At 33.8% G+C, this 25,613-nt stretch overlaps 1 protein-coding gene across 1 annotated transcript; it reads right to left on the bottom strand.

The window, feature by feature from the left end:
• Nucleotides 1-1,848: 1,848 nt before the first annotated feature.
• Nucleotides 1,849-23,843, bottom strand: LOC120336092 (MAM domain-containing glycosylphosphatidylinositol anchor protein 2-like). The gene is made up of 21 exons (XM_039403694.2): nucleotides 23,645-23,843; nucleotides 18,099-18,240; nucleotides 16,736-16,869; nucleotides 14,675-14,851; nucleotides 12,194-12,373; nucleotides 10,225-10,387; nucleotides 9,668-9,780; nucleotides 9,062-9,201; nucleotides 8,656-8,768; nucleotides 7,789-8,068; nucleotides 7,078-7,210; nucleotides 6,452-6,548; nucleotides 6,009-6,335; nucleotides 5,266-5,339; nucleotides 4,654-4,788; nucleotides 4,541-4,564; nucleotides 4,092-4,283; nucleotides 3,635-3,769; nucleotides 3,422-3,543; nucleotides 3,156-3,273; nucleotides 1,849-2,701 (listed from the first exon to the last, which is right to left on the bottom strand). Exons 1-21 carry the CDS (start codon nucleotides 23,763-23,765, stop codon nucleotides 2,547-2,549), a joined length of 3,075 nt encoding a protein of 1,024 aa, XP_039259628.2. The 5' UTR covers nucleotides 23,766-23,843; the 3' UTR covers nucleotides 1,849-2,546.
• Between the last annotated feature and the right edge of the window lie 1,770 nt (nucleotides 23,844-25,613).

The raw sequence follows: 25,613 nt of genomic DNA, 5'->3' as shown, positions 1-25,613 counted from the left end.
AACGAAACAAACGTAGTGCCTTGTAGTAATGTGTCTATCTGCGTCATTATTAAAATAAAATCAATTTCCTTGAGTAGTCTAATTAAAATGATAAAAGACACAGTTTAAGGCTGTCATTTTTGTTTTGACATTTTGGATCCAACATTATGAAAAGATTGTACCCATCTTCGGCTTATATATATAAGTCACTCGCTATCCGGTTGCCTTGTATGATGTATATTGCATCCCAATCTTCAATCAGTGTTATGATCAGTATTCAATACACTGGTGAGGTCCAACCATGGGACCTTTCAGACAAACGATGGAGAAATGCTGCAAATACACATTTTGTTTGAATGGTGTCTATCAATTGTGATCACAATAAAGTTATTAAAAACTCAGATGAAGGTGATTAAATATATAAAATATCGTAATGCAATTTTAGCGAAACAACAACATACTGTGATCAATGTCATTTTGTTGCTATACAGTAGTTTTTTTTAAACAAACTCATTTTTCTGCACTACTGAATCATATTCTTTTATACTGCTTAAAATAATGAGAGTCATCCTATTGCCTTTCAACTAATATAAGCTTAAATATGCTCGAATATATGTTTTCAGTTAGGGTTGTCAATATACGAATTTGGCATGGGGTTTAAATTATAAAATAACGTGAGATCCTTTGTCACACAAATGGTTTTCATTTTAAACGTCATCGATTCTCTGAGTGATATATATATAAAACAATGTCTTGGTCCGATGTCATCTCCTTATAAACTGTCACCTTAATTAAAAAAGTAGCAATGTAAAGACAATTTGTTTGTATCGTTGTATTCTCTCATAAGAACTACCGTGACGGGAATTGCCCCGCATAATACTAATGCTCCAATGTTCTGAGGCCTAGTAGAAGTTGACAGTGGTATCTGATAAAATATACCGCTCTTGTGAATGTCATACCGAGTTGGCCGCTTTGGTGGATTTTTTAAAAGTTTTCGTTAAACTTGACGTGAAACACCCTAACGCAAAATTTATTTTCTATTATATTATGATCAAGTTTTCAGCACAACTCAATCGTCGCTTCCTTGCAACAAAATCAGCGTAGTGACCTGCGCTCCTTGATTCTAAAATTACACAGAGCTCAATGTGTCTGAGGAATATAGTTCTTTTTCTTAAAAAGCCAAGAGAGGTCAGTGGTAATTTCATTCTGTTACTGCTCCCTTAATAGTGGAATGAATACTCGAAAAACTCCATTGATTTAGCGAGTTTTTCGGCAGTTTTTACCATCTTAAAAAGATTGCATAAACTTAAAATGATAGTTAGTTCGTCGAGTAGGTAAATATGTTTGTATTGTCTAAACTCAAAGTGCATCAATAATGCCGATCTCGGTTCGAGTTTTGCCGCAATGTATCAACTGGTGTTCTTTTCGATGTTAATCTGGTACTATCTGAAATTTCGATGTTAATCTGAAATCTATGTTACATGAATGAGATTGCGGCAAAAAAAACTAAATTAAAAAATTGCGAATACCTGTTAATTAGAGTTATTTTATAACACGTTAAATTATTTTTCTAATTACATATTTTTTATTATCAAATCAAATAATTTAATAAGACTTTTGTAACTAGTGATCATTTGGCAGCATACAACATTTTTTTATTGCCTAGACACCGATTCAATTGTATTGAAAAAGTTATATATAACTGACGCTATTAAGCCTCTTTTTGCATCCCATTCATTGCGGGAAGAACTTTTTACAAAATATAATACGGCTTGCTTTAGTCCAAACTTTCTTATGAAAACTCTTGTCTATCATGTTGTTCCCCTGACCATGAACCTGACATGTAAAAGTGTATCACATCGACTGGAATCTATTTAATGAAGACATTTAAACAGTGTAACATTTGAACAATATAAAAATTCTTCAGTAAATATTCAACCAACGATCATTGGTTGTTACTGCGGAAAAATAGAAAAATTGTTTTAAATCATTGTAAAAAAACAGGAGAGAAAAATTTAATTGCACACATAGGACAAAACTCAACTAACACCACATTATTAGAAAATAAATAAATAACACATTTCACATAATGAAATGATTTTTATTTGACGGGGGTATTGTTTTTAGGCATTTTTAGATTATGAAATAATTGCAATTGTTTCGATTATTCCAAGCTTTATGTCAAATCTATTGATTTGTTGGTCTGACTTGTACTGGATGACTGACAAATAAATCACTTATTTATAGAACCATCTAATTTCTACATATTTTGATAACCCCGACGTTTTTGATCCAAATTGGGTAACTTTTGGGGTTTCTGTCGATGACGTCACTATAAATGATCTTATTGGATGACTAGCAAAAGTTAACTAATCATAACTGACCAATGTTTTTAGGTCAAATTACCAAATTAATTTATATTTGACCTATTGTTTCTTAGTATTGCTATTCCATAAGGTTTGTTTTTAAACCAAAATCAATCAGAATATTACTTCCTAGTGGAGTTCAGCTCAGTTTCTCTTCGTATTGATTTATATTCACCTCTTGGCAAGTATATATCTGCATTGTCATCTCATGGACAGCACGAATTGCGCAAAATAATAAAATAAAACAAAGCTACAAAATCCAGGATATTGTGATATAATATAATTTGAAATTATTGAATAGTGAATCGACCTCGCACCATTTCCTTTCGATTTCGCTGTCCGTCTTTGTGGTGGATCTGTAACACACAACAAATGAGATCAGAATATAATCATTAAGATGGCTAATGAGTTGATATTCATTTGGGTGAAGTTCAAAATGTTTGAGTACAGGTAATACCACATTCAATATATATCTCTCTACTATAGTACGTTGAGAAATATTTAGAATATTTCATGTAAAATGACCTATAAAATCAAATTACCTAACTTTGTCTGTAATTAGTCTTGTTGTCACAAATCATTGCAAACGTTCTACAACTAGAAACTCGTGTTGCAAGTATCCGCAAACAATAATTAAATAAATCTGATGGCATTTTTTCACTCAGATAAAAAGTGCAGTGATTCACACACCAGACAACTAAAAACCTTCGAACCTAATTATTTACTATAAACTATGGTATACTATATTGTCAATTGATGAGCAAAAGGTTTAAGAAAACGCTCCAACGTTGTTAACTACATCTACTATACCTGATGTGGGAGTAGAAGGCGTAGGGCAAGGACCTTTGCCGATTAGAACATCGTCAATGGCTATGTCTCCTTGGTTGTTTTGTGGTCGGGGTTTTAAAATATGTGCCTCAAATACCATCTGTAATATAACGAAAACACCTATTCAATTTATTTCTGTATACCAGAAAAAGGTTACCACAGTTAATTTAATTCCTAACTACTTTTGATTTGATGAATAGCAGTCGAATTTCTACTATCAATTGATTGATTTTTATTCACAAGCTCACCTTGTACGGCATGTTATGATAAAAAGGCACAAACGCTGGAATCCAATTGTTTCCTTGATGTCCTGTTTTATTCCATAATGTTGCTTCTATGTTTGTAGTGCGCATAAATACTCGAAGACGACCTTTTGAAATAATATGTGTTAGCTACAACAATTATGTTGAGTATTGTTTAAGAATGTGTGCCGATGTTACTTTGCAGAAGATCGCTCTTACCTATATGCCGCCCTTTCATATGATAATGAAACTTGAGGCATTGTTGCGGAGAATCTTCGTCTCGAATCCATGGACTAATTAATCTCGCTTTTTGACCTTTTCTCACTTGAGACGATTCGATAAACATATATCCTCCTAGAAATTAATAATACTTAAAAGTGAATTGGATTTTTTTTCACATGAAGTATATATAAAAAGATTTATTCAATTTATCGATATAACCAGCGGCTTATAACGAAATAGTTACGCACAATGCTAGAGTGTTAAATTTGGAATACTAAAGATGACACAATATTTTGCTCCCAACAGACTTGTAAGTATATTTTCCATGATTCATGTAAACGAAAAAAGTCGAGCTATGACGCGTGATCTATTGTCGACAATACTCATGGCATTGTTGATTGTGATTTTGTCTTTATTTTCTGATTTGTGGTGAAGAAGATACTTTTTCTCTTACCATCTATTTTAGAGCTGGTGAAATCAAAATCTGGTCCAGTTTCTCTTGTCCTTTTTGCTAAGGTGTTTTCATTGTTCCACAGCCAATCAAAGTCGTCCTTTGGTAAAAAAGTATCATGCAGGTCTCCGCCTGATGGCTCCTGCATGAATCCGCAAATATCATTTGTAGAAAAGGCGCAGAAGAAAGCTGACCCTGCGTTACAATAAAATCATATATATTTTAATCAATATTGTTGTGAAAATGTCAACTTTTTGAAATTTCGTAAATTGAAAAAAATCATATCAATTGATTTTTATTTTATGTGTTTTCTTAGTTAACAAACCACTTTAACACTTTACATATATATCAAACTTTTACAAAAATTGTATTTGTGAAAATCTGCTCTACGCATTGATATTAAAAGGACTTTTTATTGATTTAATTTATGTTCAACAAGTTTCAGCACTCACCTTGTAGTGTTGTCTGTAATCCACCTGTGTTGTGAACAAAGTAAAAATTGGGGTAACAAAAATGAAATATAGATTGAATATAAATTAATATAAAATGATAAATATCCACTCACGTTTTTTACGAGCATTAATTATTCTTTTAGCTGTATCCCCATATCCAAAATCTGTTTTTGGTGTAACTTCAACTTCGTAACTACCAGCAGTCAAATCTAACATCTCGTACGTTATGAGTTCTCCAACTCCGATTCCTGCAATAATTAAACCTTATTAAATTTTGTGCAAAAAAAAACGAAAATCACCGAGATTCTCACGTCGGTTTTCAAATTTCATAAATTGTAATTTGTATTTATAATCAGTCGATAAATTGTATTATCAAGCATATTATGTTGCCTTAAGCAAGCTGATTCTGACACCCACCAGATCGACCGAGCCACCCACCAGATCAATTTTAACCGAGCTGTGATAAATTAGATGAATCAAACGAAAAAGATTCCGAGACCCTCGGATAGCATTTGTCCAGTATCCCTCTAATATATATATATAGCATTGTAATGAGTAATAAATATGCCAGTCCACATTTCTGAAAAATCTGACAAATCAAAAACAGCAGAAACACTAGTCACAGTACTGGCGAATATTTTTACATTTGTATATTGGTTAAATTATTTATATCTGTGCATCACAAAACCGCGACATAATATTCCTCTCAGACTTCATCTACGTACCTTGTATTGGCTTTGTATCCTGATACCACTGTGCATCCGTCGACAAGTTGTTGGTCCATTGTCTCCACCTTATCCTAAATCAAGAGGAGTATTGTACTTTAGTTTAGACCACAGTATTCAAATTTCATCTGTTTATTTTCATTCTAGTGGAAATCCACATCAATAAAAACAAGTGAGCAAAAATATTGACACATAAATATATTTACAAAAAAACAAAGCTTGACCTATTTGATGTAAATATGTCGAGGACAGCAGGGTAACGTGTGGACTAGGTAAGTATATAGAAAGTTCATTGCCAAATTTGCCATCAACATTTGCATTAAAACCTCAACCATTTAAAATAATAATGCTTCTGAGTTATAATATACTTTTATGTCTACAGCTATTTTTGTAAACACGAGACAAATGCTTAAATATAAGGACACAAAGATTTTGAATAGGTATGATGGTATGACCCATCAGCGAGTTTGCTGAAAATATATACGTACTAGTTTTCTAGCGAGTTTTTTGATCTACAAGCACTGAAAGCGAATTGTTCCACAACAACAATTACCTCACCAGCAGCAACAACAACAACTTAACAAAACGTTCCTAAATTCCATCTATGTCCTACAACCAACTTGTTACAGAATTAAATGCGTATGTCATTTACATTGATATCAGTCAATTCTTTAACTTCATTATCAAACAGGCAAAAAGTAGTAAATACAACATGCAACGACAACGAAGTGACAGATTCTAACCTGTATTCAGTGATCGGGTCAACAGCGTATGGCAATCTTTGTGTCCAAGATAATATGTAAACAAAAACTCCTTGTCCGGAGATATTTCTCGAAAACATGCTGTTTGCAGGACCATTTATTCTCATATTGTCTTCATCGCCGTAATAGAACTCTGGTGCGTATGCGGAACCGGTTACATTGATGACGCACTGCGATTCGCCAACCTCGTTAGAAACTGTGCATACGTATACTCCATAATTGCTGCCTTTCAGCGGAGATATTGTTATTGTTTGACTGTTTGTTTCGGTAACTGAGCGACCTTCCTTCGTCCACCTGTATGATATTCCCCTGAATAAATAAATTTGTGTATTAATGAACCTATAATGCATCAGGCTGATACAATATTCGTTATAGGGTTCGTTTAGCCAAGACAAATTCAATAAACATATTACAAAATTGCTTACCAATCTGGCTTTGCATTTTGTTTTTGGCACGTTAGAGTTAACTTATCTCCCATTTGTCTACGCCATACTTTGTAACTTGGTATCACTTCAGGCGGATCTGTAAAAATTTCACTCTTGTTATTTTCTTTCAATCATCCCTATTACATAGAGCATGAACATAAATCCTCAGAGACAATCTTTGTGATATTATTGTTATAGTATACATCTATACATTTATTAACACGATGTTTTTCAATAATGAAATGGTCTGATTAATCTTAAATTCCGCAAGTAGAAATTTTCATTGAGTACAAACTTTTACTGCTTTAAATAGTAAATTTTTAATTTGGCATGAATCGAATCCGTTTTGCTTTTTTTTGGTAATATGATATACCCGGTACATTTAGTTTACGTCAACAAAAGAATTAGAGTTGCGTTCTGAGCAGAAACAATGTTTTGTTTTACAAAGCATAAGCTCTTTGCTATTGCTCAACTAATATATGTGTTGCCTCATACAAATTGTGCAAATAATAAATAAATAAAGTAAGAAGAAGTCAAACATTTATCCTTTTCGTTGTTCCAATTTCGATAAAATAGAAATCTGTTTATCGAATTTTCAAATCATACGGCATTAATGTTTAACTCACAATTAACATCAAGTTCAACTTCATCTTGGAAATTTATTTTTGCCAATTTACTGAATCCGTTGATTCTAGTCGGTATACAGGTGTATGTTCCAGCGTCATCTCGCGACACGTTTCGAATCTGCAGTTTGCCATTCTATGAGCACAATATGCATTTTATTTGCTCTATTTGTGAGATAAAAAATATTGACAACAACAGAGAACAACGATCATAAGCAAATACTACTAGTTTGACAGTGATAAATATGACGTAAAGACGATATCATTATTTTAAACACCACTTCTGCTAAACATACATGTTGGTTAGAATTATGTTGAATATTTTATAACAGCGTTGAAGACACATCATATCTATCACATCACATCCCGCCAATCTTATGCTTGGAAATAAAAGTTCATTTTTTCTATCAGGGCAGCCATTGAATGAGAAATTGTAGATGTGGGAAAAATTTTCTATAAGTCATACACCGTTGTCTGCATGAGAGAAGCGAATGATACAGGACAATATTATATATCTTTACAAATTTTACGAGAAAATGGCGATTTTATTCCGAAATGATATATTGTAAAAATAATTATTAAGAATGTATCAAATACATTTTGTTTAGATAAAACGATAACTAATTTCAGAAAGTCGTCACTGGCAAAAAAAGAAAAATAGTTCAATGCATATAATTCTATTTTATGCTTGTTTTGCCTATTGATTTTTCATACCTTCACAATCGTTATTCTATTATCGTTTATCGTCACATTTCCTTCTCTTAGCCATTGTATTTTGGGTACGGGTCGTCCCTTCGATCTGCATTCAAGCAGTGCCATTCCTCCTTCTCGAGCCGACACCAAGGGGTCGCTTGCAAAAAGCTGTGCCGGTGCTGATTCTTGTGTGATGACGATTTCCGATTGTACTTGTGTTCCGTTTTTCCCGTTGACCAGGCGAGCACGGCACACGTAAATACCGTAATTTTCTTCACTTGACTGACGAATTTCAAGCCGACTAAAAAATTAGTTGGTTACAGACATGACCATTACGATTATAGTAATGTATGTATAGTATTATAGTAAGAACTGATGGTCTGATAATAATGAAGCAATCGCCAGCTGTCTAGGAAATCGAAACCTTCCTTTTTCAATATGCTAAAATTACAAAACTTGTAAATGTGACGCAATTTGCAGAAAATAATTTACAGCGTTATTCAATATTTACTGATAGATAGATATTAAATAAAAAAAAGATATATTTCAGCATTAATTTACCCATTATATTTTGTAAGTGTAAATCATATCGATATTGTTTAAAAAATCGTTTTTGAAAGGTCGTTGTGACGTAAAATATAAATTAAATGCCCGAACTCAATTTTTGTTCATGCGCAGTCGGGAATGACTCAATTACGATCAAGTCAGATATACTTGTATACTGGATTGAAGTCAAATAAAAATTCTACAACAATTCAAATTTAAACTATGTAAGTATTCTTAAACCAATTTAGGATGTTTAAAACTAAAATTCAACTAACATTTTTTCAAACTGATTGAAATATTACGAACGATTGAAAAAAACAATATTAATAGTATATTTGTAACCTCGAAAAAGCTGGAAAAGTCAAAAATCTCTTAACAATATCAGTCTTGATATCGGTGATATGAATGTTTGTTCCTGTTCTACTATTCACAGGAATAAGTGCATTGTTTCCTTTCTGTAAAATAATTAAATTAGAATCTATAAAAACCTATGCATTCACAAAGACCGACAATATTTAAATTGCATGGCTGTGGGTAGACCATATGGCATGATATTGTGATTGCTCCAGACCTTTGACTACGCCTTGCAAAAACATACTTGATATCAAAACACAAAACATTTATTTCAATAAGAGACAAGACTTATTTCAGTCAGGCGCCTAACTCATTGTTAAACAGTAAATGCTGACTAAGCCGGCTTGTTGAGTGATATTGAAAAAGTAGATGGCTTTGAAAATTTCGGCTATACCTTTTTAAACCATAAATATTCTAATTCTTCTGGGGGCTGCGCCTCAGTGTAGCATGTTAATTTGATATCTTTTCCAACTGTAAGTCGTTTGTCATCACTGAGAGGATCGGGAGTTATCCAGTACTGCATTGGGTTCAGATCTTGAAGAGATGATAATTTAATATTGTCAATCAACAAAAAAATTTAACACGATATTCTACAAGATTCTAACTTAATAAAAAGTTTATATGTATAACATTGAATGTAAATAAATAAGTAATTTTATGAAAACAATTTTGAAAAAATTTGTTTGCTTCGTGGGTTCGATGCTTTGATATAGATTAATGTGATAATATATCTGAACTATTTTTTATTTATGATATTACTATTTTTTCAATCGAAACCCTGGAAAGAAAACGTATTATATCGCATTTACACCACGAAACTAACGTTTATCGCAAAGCATACAAACTATACTTTTCGATCATATTGTAACTCTCCTCATAACTACCATTTATCTTAGTAGCATGCGTATATCTATTTTGTAGGCTCAAAATACCTATCATCAGTTTGTATGTTTGACGACCTACAAAAATAAAGTGAAGAGAAGATTTATAAAAAACTCACATCTGACAATTATATCTACTCTTGTTTTTACTGGGTTTCCCACGTTGTTATTTGCTACACAATAATAAGCTCCGGCGTAGTTAGCTTGAACTTGTCGAAGTTGCAAAATTTTTCTAAAATAAACCAAATTTTACGAAAATATATAGGAAACAGTTTTTGGGATGGAAAGCTATGTGGCATACTTTTCGAATGAACAGTCAAATAAAAGTTATCTACCAGATAATTATTCAAATATTTTATTAGATAAATGATACATATATATAGAAATCCAAAATAGCTGATATACCGATAATTCGCATTCCAATTATTACTTGATCTTGAACAATATATTCAACAAACAAATTTGATTGTAGAATTCCTCATGCATGCTAGATTTTAGAAGTCAAAAGTAGAACATTTTTTATTGATACTGTAGCCTATTTTTTTTACATTACCCAAAGTAAATGGGAGTTTCGGGTTTTTTTAAAAGTGAGCAAGCTCAGTCGATCAAGCACTGTTCTGAATTATTCTTCAACCTTGCATTTTACAAGACCAAAAATATATTCTAAATAACTCGCCTATTGCTGACGAATGCGTGATTCCGAGGAATTGCTTCGTTTTCACGAATCCATGTTACATAAGGTTGAGGAAATCCACCCGTGACTTTGCATTCAAGTAATATATCATCGCCAGTGTTCGCAATCACTTTGTCAAGATTCATCACAACTATTCTTGGTTCCGCTGTGTAAATGGTAAAGTTCGATGTCTGGTTGCTGACGTAATGCCAATATTCTAATGAATTTAATGGGATCCGGTGCCATAAAATTTTATGGAGCCATAAGCCGCAAATAAATTAACAAAAATGGTTTTAATGAACGGGAAGGTTGTAGCATATTACACAATCTCTTCTCCAGTCAACTAATTTATAATATAAATTTGTTTCCCTTCTTTGTGTGCGGACTACTTGCTATAGATCAGGGGTGGCCAACACAACCGGTCGATCGCCACGTCTCGAGTAGTCGATCGCGTCTGATGTTAAGTGAATTTAACCTAAAAAAATTGCCTCGAACCAGTTTTATGCAGCGCCTGTTGTATGTTTTAAAACAGAAAGCATACAATACTGTGCATGCGCAAAATATTTGAGTAAGGGGAACGACCGATTGAGCATATTATTACCAACAAATGGAAGTTTCGTCGCTGCTAAGATTCAGAAATGAACTTGCCGAATATCGTGTGTCTTGAGCCTTGGCTAACAAACGATCCTACAATAACTTCTACAGTACGCAAAAGTTATTGTCTCACTCCAAGGCAGTGTTCGGGAACCCATGGCTCGCGAGCCCTATATGGCTGTTTTGGTGACGGCATATGGCTCCCAGAAAAATCTAGTATTCCAAAGCTAAGCTTATTATTGTGACGAGATTTCAAACTTTTTTATAGCTAAATTTGGCGCAGAAAATATGCCAATACGTTTGAGAACGCGCGGTCAGCGCATGGCTATGTTATGTAGGAAAATTACGAGACGGACATCGTGACAAAACTGGGGGATTCTGTAACATATTTTGTGATATCCCAAAGCGATAGATTTGCGGAGCAATAGAGAAACGCTTTTTGTCCGTTTGTACGTACTGGTTACAGTATTTGTCATATTTAGATCGGATTAGCAAAGCTAGTTTTTAAAATAGTACGGAAATGCCTAAACGAAAGGAGGGTGATGAGTATCGTAGATTTCAACTTGTGCTGCATGTGAGCAGCCATTCAAGGCCTGCGGCGACAACAAGCAGCATCAAAAATCACATTAAATGTATATTGAAATTGTATGTGTTGACTTTTGAGTAAAGATTTCACGTCTGATTAAGAGAAAAAATGCAAATGGCTCACACGGAAATGTGATTGAAAATATGTACCTTTTATGGCTCTCTTGACCAAAAAGTTCCCGTACCCTGCTCCAAGGGTAGTGTGATAAATAGATGGCAGTGGCATCATAATTCCCAATTTTTTCTAATTCCAAGCAGGCGAAGAATCGGACTTAGAGAAGTTAAGATACTGGAGTTTGAGCAGTCATGTAACATTTATGGTTTGGGAATATTCATTGATATCTGTTTATTAGATAATAAATGGATACTTGGCAAGGTTTCTTTTTGTAGCGATTTTATTAGGAATGCGCCCACTGAGCCGAGCTAATTGGCAGCGGCGGAATTTTTTTATACGCATTTGTGCAGTTATTCAGTACTCGTACACGTTTTTGTGTATGACCTCAGTCGATCGAGAGCTATTTTGAGGATTTTAGTCGATCGCGGTCGAAAGCAGGTTGGCCACCCCTGCAGTATAGATCTACCGCAAAACTCACTCTGTTCCCACTTTTAATCGTGAGCTTGGACGGATTGAAATTTATTTTTACTACAACAATAACAATCTGGTTTAATTCCAAACGTCTATCCATTGCTTTGTTTAAAAATAATAAATATACCATTGTAAGATGTCAGTTTATTGTACGATATTGTTGATACTGCGTTCAAATGAAACCATAATGTTTGTTCGACAACCTACCAATTTTTCCATTGTAGGTAAAATTTGCTCTCTTCTCTGGAATACTGTATTTCAATCCATTTTGTTTCAAAGATGATAAACATTCATAATTTCCGTGATGTTGGGAACCTGCGTTTCGAATCTTTAGGACATGTACTGCGGTTCCATGCATGTATCTTATCAATTTTCGCATTTCTATACCTGTTAACAAAACAAAATAGAATTTTACTTAGAAATAAACAGCTTCAATTACCACGTTAATACTGATTTTTTATGTAACCCAGACAGACAAGCAAATTTAAAGTTTTGAGCTAAAAAAAACATTGCTATGTCTCCTGCGACACCTTTGATAAGAGTCTAACTTTGATACAAGTTTAATGGAAATAAGACGAACAATATATATATAAATTAATATATCAAATATTGAGGTCCAAAAACCAAATTTGTTACAGAAAAGAGTCTCCGGGCACCGTCAAGTACGGGAGGGGTAACCATGGACAGCGAACAGCATAGCAACGACCAAAGTGAATATCACCTTGGCACAGTGACAGCGGGCTGGCCTGACTGGGTACAGTCATACTGGAAAAGCCGACGGCGTTTAGGTACCAGTTTTTAAGGGTGCACGTTCTGGTGGTGTACCTAACAAGACAGTTATTAGGTAAATTGTGAAAAATTTAGAAATTTTATAACGATCGACGCGATTTTGTCGTTGTTATCATGGAAACGAAATTCCAATCCGGACTTTCTATGTAATGCACATTACTAGAGTGACAGCACCCCAGGTGACCCATGTGTAAAATTTCAAGATAGGTCCAGCCGAAAAAAAAAAGGTCCAGTCGTTAAGACGCTAGAGCAGAAGTCGGGAACCCATAGCTCGCGAGCCATCTATGGCTCTTTTGGTGACGGCATATGGCTCCCAGAAAAATCTAGTATTCCAAGGCTAAGCCTACTATTGTTACGAGATTTCAGACTCTTTTATAGTCAAATTTGGCAGAAAAGTTGCCAATACGTTTGAGAACGCGTGCCCCGCGCATGTCTACGTTATTTAATTAAGAAAATTACCAGACAGGCATTGTGACAAAACTAGATTACGGAACATATTCTGTATTCATAGCGATAGAGTCGCGAACCAATAGAATAAAGCTTTTTGTCCGTTTGTATGTACTATTTACAGTATTTGTCATATTTAAGTCGGTCTAGCAAAGCTAGTTTTTAAAAATACTACGAAGATGCCTAAACGAAAGAAGGGAAATGAGTATCGTAGATTTCAACTTGTGCTGCATGTGAGCAGCCGTTCAAGGCCGGCAGCGACAACATGCAGCATCAGAAGGCACATTAAATTTATATTGACATTGTATGTGTTGATTTTTGAGTAAAAATCTCGGGCCCGATTAGGTGAAGAAATGCTATATGGCTCGCACGGAAATGCAGTTGAAAATATGTACCTTTTATGGCTCTCTTGACCACAAAGGTTCCCGACCCCTGCGCTAGAGCATGAACACACAGACAGACATAACGACCGATAATAGGTGTCTCCTATAGCGGGGATCCAATAAATAGCTGCAGTATATCACTCACGCAAGAGTGTCTACGAAACGCGCAACGTTTAAATCAGGGTCGTCCAACCCGTGACCCGCGGGCCACATGTGGCCCGCCGAGAGTTTCGAGTGGCCCGCGCTGTAATTAAATAAAAAAAATGAGCAAAACTTCCATTTTTTGAGTGATGTAGATAATATGAATATTTGATACAAACAATTCGTTCATTTTCCTGAAATGCGCTTTGCTAGCCCTTTCAAACAGGCCATGAGTGCCATCACCAACTGAAAGATATCGATACATAAATAGTAGCTCACACACTCGGGCAGAATGGCAGTTTTAATGACCTCATAATTTGGCAGCACGTGTCAAACCATGTCAACTCCTCTGTGAGATCACTAATTTCTGACAGTCATATGGAAAATTCGCTTCGCATTGCTACATCGTCCTTTTCAGCGAATATTGACAAACTTGTTAGCGAAAAACAGTGCCAAACTTCACACTAAAATGTCTACGTGTAGAAAAACTTTGTTGACTTTATTGTATCTTCGTTTTTTTATTGTTCTCATTATTGAGAAAGTTTGGTGCGAGGGTTTTGTTTGTTTTATCATTAACTTTTGGTCAGTGTAGAAAAACTAGAACATAATTACCATGTTAAGTGGCCCGCGCAATTATTAGTAAATTAAATATGGCCCGTCGTCCAAAAAGGTTGGCCGACCCTGGTTTATATGAACTGGCAGTTTCGGTAACCCGCTCACTAAATTACGCTGTCGTCATAGATCTGCAAGTTTTTATTGGTGGTGACCGGTTGCTTGAGTGCGGGCCTCAACTATCAGCGGAGATCCAGGGCGCCTACTGCCAATTTAAAATATATTTCTTACATGATGATCACTCGAATTACAAAGGAGTGTCATTTATGACATGTTTATATCAATAATAACAGCAGTACAGTATAGGATAGCTTACCATCTTCTGCTGCAACGGCTTCTGTAATTGGTCGCCCGTCTTTATACCACGAGACAGCTGATTCTGGATTGGAATAAGTCGCACAACGAAGTACTATCGTGTTTTCAAACCACATGCTGTGACTTGGGACTGGGTCACTTTTGCTAATATACAGCCTCATACTTGGCTTCAATAGATCTGAAACATAATGTTAGTCAGTTGATATCAAAATAGCTTCATTTTGTTATAATAACGAATAGTACTTTTGCTAAGAATATATTCAAGTTTAAATGTGTTTATTGTTGAAATACGTTTCGGTACTTCCGTAGTATGTGAACCAAGATGGCGGACCCCGGAACGTAGTATGTGTATCAGAGCAGGGATAGGCCATAATTTTATCCAATTTTCCTTATTTTAGTTCATTTTTTAGTTTTATTACCAGTTCGGGGATTAACCAAGTGTCTCCCGTAGTATTTGTACCTGAAATTATGGTCTAACCCCAACCTGGTACACATACTACGTTCCCGTGTCCGACATACTGTGGGGTACCTACGTTCCAACAGTGCCATGTCTAGACGAAAACCGCACGCCGCCATAAACAATGACGTTTTCATTATGTAATGGCCCTTAATCACCCAAAAAAGTTTAAATCCGATAAAACATCCCACTTTGTCCGATAATTATTGATTGTCTTTAAAGAAAACAAAATTAAGGAGCTTTCTGAAAAATCTTGGATTAAACTCAGATAATTCTCCGTACTGTCTGAAGTTCAGTCAAATTCGATTTTGAAAAAGTAGAAATAATCGTTACTATTCATATAACTAATATTGTACATAACATGCGATGTGGCAGAAAGAAATTCGTAAAAAATAATATTTTGTAATTTTCACCGTGGATTATAATTTAATTCCCTTCGAATAATAATATGCATTATAAATTGCGTCAAATGGCCGATGAGTCATTTACTTCTGTCAAAAATAATATTGACTTTTGGAATCTCACGGCTGTTGTAAACCAATTAAGTCACATTCTGGCTAATTTACGCTAATGGGATTGATGATTTGAAAGACTGCTATATAAATTAGTTAAATTAGAAATAGCGGGCACGAAAGAGTGAAATTGGAACAGGGCTTATTGTCTCAATTCTCTTATAACGGATAAAGTTATATAACTGAATATTTGAAAATGAGAGATGTACAGTAAGTATGGAAAACGCGAAATTGTGTTATTAATTATCCAACTTTGCCAAATGAACTTTTTGCCATTTCGAGTACATTAAGAGTAATTTAGTTGCGAAGAAAAAACGATTACAACATTAGTGCACAACTAGAGTCACCAAATATATTCAAGTTTGGCTTGGATACTTTTCAGAAGCGAGCGAACCAATTTAAGCACATGCCATCTCTGTGAATGACTTGATATAAATGGGTTTTAACATTTTGGAAAAACTTAAAATCAAATAGATTATATCCGAACAAACATAATTTATCAAAGCCCATATTTATGTGACCAAATGGAAAGATTGGCAGTCTATTCTTCATTAGGATTTTCGTTCGATAATGGATTTTTCACTCGACGCCATGGTAGGAGACGTCAAAAAATCCGTCCATGAAAAATCAATATTGCGGTAAATTGGTTTATTCCGCACTAAAAAATTACCGACTGAGAGAGATGTTATTGAAAAAAATTCTGAGGTAGATAGCTTTTTCTGTTGCACTTCCTGAATTAGCATACACGTATAAGTCTTAAGAATGTGACAATGATAATGAAAAGAACGAGAAATTAAAATGAAATATCTAGATCATAACAAAAGCAAGTTATAATTTGAATTCATTGTAAACCGTGTTTAATGAGCCTCGACATTGGTGCATTCCGAACAATTAGATATTATTTGTATGTTCAGTTTTTCAATAATATTATGATATTTAGTAATAATAATACAATAAAATTATATGAAGATTTCAAAGTGACTTAGTGATAGATGAAAGCGACAATAGATCAAGTTTGTTAACAGATCCAACATTAAAATGGCAGAAACAATAATACAAAATCCATTGTTCAGTTTAAATATAATCATCTTACAATATACAATCAGTCTGGTCACAGCGAACACTCTACTTCCAATTCCATTTTCCGCTTTGCAGCTGATTTTTCCTGCTTCTTGGGGTTGTATGTTACTTACACTTAAAATCGGATCGTATAAATTCAAGGGACGTCTGTGACAACAAAACAGAAACATCTGATAAAATAGACAATGAAGACTATTCATTTTGTTCAAACACTGAAAGACGAATGACGACATTGTATTTTGTCAAATTTGAATATTTGGCAATTAACTGATTTTTGAATGCATGTATTGAGAGTTTCTCATCGAATATTCCATAGTGATTTGAATCACGAGTTCATTCATCTTAAAACTACACTGAACTTATTCAAAATCTCCCGAAAATGCACTTTCATAAAAGATAAGTTTTTATTTATCAAGTTCAGACACAGATGACCAACTATATTTTTAAAATAATAACCCAATTCATTACATGCATAAAAAAAGTTTAGAACATGGAAAATGTAATTGGAAGTGATGAAATGTGTAACTCGCGCTCAACAATACATATTTTCATGAAATGTTGCCAGTAGCATCAGTTGAGATAATGCTCGTACTCAGAGGTACTCTCAATGTCGACCTCTTAGAAATGCTGAAAGTGTTGTTTATGCTAACACGAATAGCACTAAATCATTGCCACAAATATAATTATATTAATTTGTTTGGAGCATACGACGGCTGGATGAATATTAAAATAATTTTGAGTGCAATGTCATAAGTTTTTCTAAGATGAGGAACGGTTACCATTGGGTGAAGAAATACATATATTTATTAGTTTGAGTAACAGATGTTTGTATAGTTCAAAACCCAAAATACATGCACTGATTTAACAATAATCCAATGCTTTTTAAGATTGTCATCCGTAAATTTCCCGTTTTTTAGTTACGTAAAGGCGACGTTACAACTCCAAATGCACAGAAAAACACTAAAAATACGGAGATCTGCGTTAAAACCATGACAGCATTATTTTATGCTTTGTAAACATAAAACCAATATAAGATAAGGCACAGTTGCAAGTTGTTGCAACACAGTCGGAAACGTGTTTTTTGCTTTCCCCTGTTAAGTCTCGGGCCCGTTAGTTTCGACTCGGGTTCTTGGTCTATTATTATCCTAGTTCGAGTAATCGGAGTCGGTGACCGTACATTTGAACCCACGTACATTTGAACCCATGTGTATATCCGCTGGTCCAATCTATATGCGGGTGCTAAAACCCATGGGTTAGGGTTAGTATGGGTTCAAATATTCGTAAAACAATTTACGAACATTTTTTATATAGGTGCAATAGTATGCAGGTACAATTGTCGTAAGTTCAAATGTAATGAAACCATCAGAGTCATATACCTGTCCAATTCTCCACCTTGTATTGTCCATTGTATCTTGGGTTTGGGATGACCAGTAGTTACGCAAGTGAGAACAACATTGTCTCCAGCTCTCAAGACAATTTTATTTTTTGTAGCCGGTATTATCCTGACTTTCGGAGATGCTAAAATGTAAATAACAATTTCTATATCGGGAGATAAGCTGTGGCAGTTGAAAGAAATAGTTTAGGAAATAATGATGTTTCAATGGCAAAGAAAAACGCATTAGTTAATCAAGGCTGAACTTAGTTGAAACCAGATAATTTGTTTCTTACATGAACACCCAATGCGCATATCTCGATCTGGAGAAAATTAAAAAAAGTAGAGAAACTATTTGATACTTCATCTGGTGAATATAGCAATAGAAAAGGATGCTCAGTACTTGTAACATTTTGCATCTTCCAATAGTAATGGTCGGCCAAGTTCAAGTTCCCCCATGATTTTGCTACTAACAAAAAGGTGAAATAATAAATTTTTAGAAAGTGTTTCGATTAATCAAATATTTACTGAGTGTTAGTTTCTATCTTATATTTCCATTGATTGAAATGATGAAAGCTATTTTTGATATATTCACTTAATGGTAGCCTACAATTTACATTTATTTGTTGATATTTATGCTACAACAACGGTGATGGATTACGCCCGATATTGAAAATAATTTGTCATTAATATACGTTTCCTAGAAAATTCGGTACTCCAAAATTATGTGTACTAGGTTAGGGTTAGACCATAATTTCATTTCGATTTTCCTTACTTTAGTTCTATTGCGAGTTCGGGGACTGTCTGTGTTAGCCAAGTGAATATCCCCCTGCTCATAAGTTTCAGTTATATATAGGATTATATATACTTGTTTTCAGTAATTTAATAAAATATTGCTAAACTTTCACATTATCATTCAGCATTATATGACTCTCTGGGGCATACAATCAAAAAATCTTTATTCAAAATGAAAATTAATTTTTATATACCACTTTCAAATATTGGGTTGAATTTTCTCTACGGTCAGGAACAGTTAAATTATAGCGCGTCCTGTATGTTAAATTTTCATCAGATTATATTTAATGAAATAATACCAGTGGACATTTCAAAATTATTTCCCAAATGGATGTTTTTTCCTTTTACATTCATCAAATTTGGCAAGCAACATAAAGTAGAATAATTTCTGTACTTCTATGTCAATCATCATTTAGATAATTATTTAGATAATTTAACAAAATTTCAGTCTGTTGAGATTACAATCAATGTATTTTTGAAAATTATTTCCAAACAATCTTCATTCATAGAGGTCACCGAACAGTTTACCTAACGACTTGTTGGTCGGGACTATTTTCGTGACTTTGCTTCAATGAAACCTCCCTATTTTCGATTTATAAAAAGGGAGAAAGTACGAATTACGCACAAAAAAATATTATTCGTCTTCTTTGTTGTGCATATGTTGTGATTAAAATAGGAACCGAGATTTTCGACATGTTTGTTGTAAATGTAGTTTCCGCCATCTTCGTTACAAGGACTGTAAATCTTGTATCCAACTAACGTTAATATTTTTAATGCAAAATTTTGATAGAAGAGACATTGTCTTGTCAATTTCTCTGCATAATTTATGGCGACAAATGCCTTTCCTGTCGATCATAATCATGCCAGAGTCATAAACATATTACGACGAAAATTAGAAACATTCTAGAAACATAGAAATTCAATTTTGTACATTTTGTACATGCCAAGTAATACCCTGCAAAAAAAAATAGGAAAGTTTAGAAAACTATGTCACCGTGAGTTCGTGTAACTTTAATGTGATCACATTTTGTCTTAGTACTGATAAAATACTACCAAGCCAATTCCCAATTATTACACTTTACTTAACAAGTGGCATTTTGCTTTAAATATTAGGTTCTTCTATGAAACGAATTAGCAATAAATGATAGTAAGTAAAAATTATGACTTTAAATAAACGTGGTTAATTGAGTAATCATTGCCAAAATATTAAAAAATATATTTTTGTTCAGTCGTTTTGGACGATCAATCTTTTTGTCAAGAGATGAAATACTGTTTACTTTTGAATTTTCCACGTCAATTTCTCCTGGGAGTAAAATGTAAATATTTGGGAGCAGATATCGTCGTATTTGCACATTATCCGTTCTAGGATTGAGAATGATCATTGTTACAATCGCAAATTGCAAATCCGTACGCACCTGAATTTTGGATTGTTCACGGAACTATATTTAAAACAGCAATGGGTGAGAACTTTAAATAAAGAGTGAATTATGCGATATATAAGCAAAGACAAATTGCATGAAAATTGCGACAAACGGCGATCTTCTTCTACATAGTCGTTGAAACGAGGGAGGATGGGAAAGAAAAGTATACTTCGTTGCTTCAGTTAGTATTACTCAATTGACAGTATATTTTGAAACGAGACGTGAAAAATGGCAACAAACGAATTTAACCTGGATGATCATACTGAATACATACGCTCAGTAATCAGCAAAAAATAAAAAAAAGTTTAACCGTGAGGTCTCAACTTGTAGCGGAAAAAATACTGACAAAGTTATTGTAACGGATTTGTCCTCGTGACAGCAATGTCATGATATAGTTATTGATATAGGAGGCTTGAAATAATTGAAGTCACAACTGTAATGGAAGTTCTTAGGAAAAAGTTTTAGCAGACGAATTATTTATTTAATAACGCCAGTAAACTGGCTCGAATTCATGTGTTTATATTACAGTATGACCATCGAGTTCAAATGTATCCAGTGCATATGGGGAAGTTGTTCATAACAAAGGATCACAAGTTTTCCGGACATGTACCTTTCAATCATTCCTGGATCATAGGAAACGTTTCTTCCCTTTGATTACACAAACTTACATAGTGGTGTTGACAAGTACACCCATAACCTTAACATACTCATTAATAATTTACATACATTGGTCCCATTCGGCAAAACCGCGGGTACTCTTTTTCATATAAACGGCCTATAATTGATTTCTCCAATGTGAAATTGCCAAAGACGCGCGACATGTGCTTTTATTCACTTTCAAGTTCACGTGATTTATTTCTGTAGTTACGACTTAAATGATTGTATCGTTTTTACACGCAAATCTATGCGTTGCGTCGCAAATCAAATCTAAACGTTTGGAGATTTTTAATGCTTGTATATACCATATTAAACGGTGTAGAAACATTGGAATTCAAGCAAATTTCTGCGAATTTTTTTGGGTTCAAACGCCAGTACATAATCATCCTTTCACTACTTTAGGAATTTAACCACTGAAAAATTTCAGTAAGACTACTCTTCTGTAATTTTTTCTATTACACTTATTATGTGCTTCTTCCAAATGGATCGATTTGGAGCCAAATTAGAATCGGAACCATTTCAAACTGATTGGTTACGGTTAATGCATAGGAATTAACTTTTAGTCTGGATCTCTGGTACTCTTACAGTACAGTTACATGTCATTCTAATCCCCGAATCCAGCAAAACTCGGCGTAACCAAGGCATACATACGAAAAATTGGGCAATTTTTCTTTTTGAACAAAACCTTATAAATGCGAAAGTTCACTACTTAAGGTAAAATCGTACGAAAAGTTGGACAATTATACTTTTTAAATGAAACCCTTTAAATGCGTAAAGGAAGTTTCGATAAAACAAATATTTCACTCAAAACAATCAAACTTTATCATGTCCAGATATTTTTGTGAATATTTAAAATGAAGTTAAAAAGAGTCACAATATAGCGTTACTATGATGAAAACAGCGAATTTTGCATCACATTAATTTACAGCCGTGAAGCTTTTTTACTCACAACCACCAAATGACAAAGAAATTCATATTATAATGCTATTATTTTTTATTTGTTTATTCGTCTAATTTTCAACAACTGTTATTTTACTGTTTCTTCCGATGGACGGTATGTCCCCACTCGTTTCGTGACTCATATTATTTTTCATCACCCTTCGCAAATTATTTTCTGCAGTCATCTTTCGTTTCTATCTAAGATACTATAGAGACTGACTAAGAAGCTATATTTCATAAACGTCACCAGCCTTGAGTGCAAACTATTATGGTATTACTTTCACAAAAAATATAATAACAAATTCAGACAGATTTCGAATACAATGCAAAAATTTATTAATTTTTCAGTTGTGACTCATTATTTCAAATGCGATTTGTCGTTGCAATATTTATTCGTAGCACTTGCACTAATTTTAGATTTAAACATTCAAAAGAGTCTCTGCTGCAAATCAATGGATATCGATTTTTCCTCACCTGTTCCAAGCAGCAATTTAGCGCTTAATCGTCACTATACTACTAAAAGCAATGGAAAATTTCATTCCGAAATTGCCAAAATTTATTGGCATGCATATGTGACCATCCAATATAACTGTATAAGTGCTACACATCTACTACAACTTTCATCTTAATTATACGTCATGATAATTTATATAGAGTGTTTCTATCTTACTCCGTCTACTGACTAGTCGCAAATTAAACCTAGAATTGTTATATATAAAATATTACAAATTTGACAAAACTTACATTTGGGGTACCCGAAGACTGAACCTTATAAAACTTTTCTTCAATCAACAAAATTAAGATATTATTAACTTATCATTTAGTCAAGCTAATAAGTAAACCAAAAAATGTATGATTAACATAATTATGAATATATGTGTAATTTAAATTATTAATTATATAATTGTGTATATTAATTATTTTTAGTTTCTCAAAATTGATCATTTTTGTATTGTGTGCTTACAGCAAGATTTTATCATTTAAATTTTAGTATTATATTTTATTGATTATATGATATGTAAAACCAATGAATTATACGAAGCATATCGATCGATTTACATAATATGTTTTTGTTCATGGCCAACTTTGAAGCAACGTATGCTAAATTATTTTTAATCTCTGGGGATGCGACGGATGCAGAAGCATTGCTAAAAGTTTGCCACGCAGCGATAAATATAAGGGAATGGCGTTATATTATACCAAATTTAAGTCGAATACGGGATTATGATATTGGGCTTATCTTTGGCAAATGTGATATTGTTTTTGAGCGTAATTTAGACATAAGCTTGAAAACTATAAATCATGTCAGCATATGCCAAATCAAAATCGAATAAAGAAAGTTCGCCCAAAAAATTATTGATATTTCAGTATGAACGCAAAATATTGCTGAATTCACATAATGGTGCAATTTGCGAAAAAATGCAATACACAAATTCATTTGCACTATCCTTCACAGACAAAGCATTCGTTTTACTCTTATATAATGGGTTTTACATCTTCGCTGGGAATAAAACCTAGACTTTATAATTAGCTACTGTATTGCTTACTATTCTTCGAAATGAGCTACGCACATTTTAAAGATATTAAGCTCATACGAAACGGCGGAATAATTTAAAAATTCAGTATATATATATGATCATTTGTTTGCCGGGGAAAGATTACATCAAATCATTATTCCTCCCAAAAATTTCGAAATTCTAAAAATACGTATAACATAACTGATACAAAAATATCCTACCGTAAACACTGGTCTTCAAAAAATCCGGCCCAAAGCACAACGACGGTTTTGTAAAACCCATAAGCAGTAGAACTTGAGAACAGCATGACCAATAGCAGAAGAATCTTTGCACTAATTCCATTAGTTTTGATCGATTGTAGTAATGTATCTGTCTCACTTCCGAGAAATAAAATAAAAACTACGCTATATTTCGCATCAATTCTGGTTTATAACTTATACGAACCTTTAAGATGTCATAAACAAAAAAAGTAAATTTGCATAACGTCGGGCGTATTGAAAAAATCGATTTGACACATATTACCTAGATTCCCCGAATAATACTAAAATATTTTTGGACTGCCTTCTTGAACTGTGCAGTTGAATTACACACACAGAAAGAAGTGACAAATTTAAATATAATTCTGCGTTCGCCGAAACGAAACTCCCTGGTGTATTACGCCTGCGTCTGCATTTTTTCTCCAATATTCTCAAATTAGGAATTTATTTCGACGCCTGACAAAATAATTATAAGATAATGGATTAGAAATAAACTATAAGATGACATATGTTTTATAATGACGAAGCTGGTAAAAGCAATTTGCATTCCACTATAATTTCAACTCGGCCACTTGTGCAAGCTTTCATTGTTAATATGCTTCAGACACGTGTGAACGCAGACCAAATACTAATTGAATCATCCGTGATTAGTGTAATTAATTGGACTGTAAACTGATTATGCTCATCATGGCTACTTTGGAGTGTGTGAAGATCGCGCTTGTTAAGTATTGGTAAATATACTATAATATGACTGACATGCGAACCATTTAAAATGACCGCGCCATCAATACCGCGAGCATAATGATTTTTGCTTGCTTTCCATTGGAACTTTCAAAGCAAAAATAGAGACCTGTTGTCACAATAAATATTCCCGAAAACAATCGATAATCGAGATTCAGTTCTCTCGGTATCATAGAAAACGCGACTGCCGCGCCAAAGTTTCCTGTTACAGGAAAACACAGATCCATCATTCATTTGCCAGGTGTGTTGCATTCAAAATGTAATTTTGGCTTTTTTTACTGTTTTGACGAGCAGTTTGAAGCATACTCCAGAGATACCCAGTGAAAGTTGAGGAAGCAGGAGGCAGTGTTCCAGGAGCAGCTATTTTATGTTGTCGCTATTATCACTGTTCACGATAAATTTGATATGTGCTAATCAAATCTCGCCATTTGGTACCCTGTCTAATTTAATGGAATACATGGATATATTGTGAGTTCATTGTTGAATTTGTAAAGATGATATAGCTATAGCTTGATGTTCTAAATTATATGAAATAAATAAGTTCAAAATAGATTTGCTCCAAGTCACTAGATGACAAAGGATGACCGCGAAAGCTTCACAGCGTGGCTACAAACGCAAATAGATGAGTTTATGGGTCTGCTGTAATATGAGAAAACTCAATTTCGGATAAACCATTCTTGCAAAAACGTAGTCGTTACGAGAATAAACTTCGCGAAAATGGGCTTTTGCGCAAATGTAGGTTGGTGAGAATATATAGATTTACAAATATGGACATATGTGAGAATTACCTAGTTTATAAGTATGGACTTTGCAGGAAAGATATTTTGATTGCATATAGGACAGACTTTCGAGAGGATATGTTTTTTCTGTTAACGCATAATGTTTATTATTTTGCAATCTAGCTGCTTTCTGTGTTTGAGTTCTATCTTATTTCACAAGACAAATAGACTCTAATATTTGTTTCGTAAAATACGGACACGCAGAAAACAATAATGCGCAGACATTGGGTACCCGAAGTACTTTTAAAAATCGGGGCAAAATGAGACATTCACATACAGAGAAATATTTAAAATAATAAATCATTGAATTGTATCAGAAAAAATCATGCAAAACTTTTTGTGTTCATTGATGATGACTTTCAAGTGGTGAGTCGCGCAGTCATAACTAGACTTACAGGCGGGATCTTTTTTTT

The sequence above is a fragment of the Styela clava genome, chromosome 2, assembly GCF_964204865.1.
Source record: "Styela clava chromosome 2, kaStyClav1.hap1.2, whole genome shotgun sequence".
Taxonomy (NCBI): domain Eukaryota; kingdom Metazoa; phylum Chordata; class Ascidiacea; order Stolidobranchia; family Styelidae; genus Styela; species Styela clava.
Note: the sequence above shows the minus strand (reverse complement) of the source record. Positions and strands in the feature narration are given on the sequence as shown.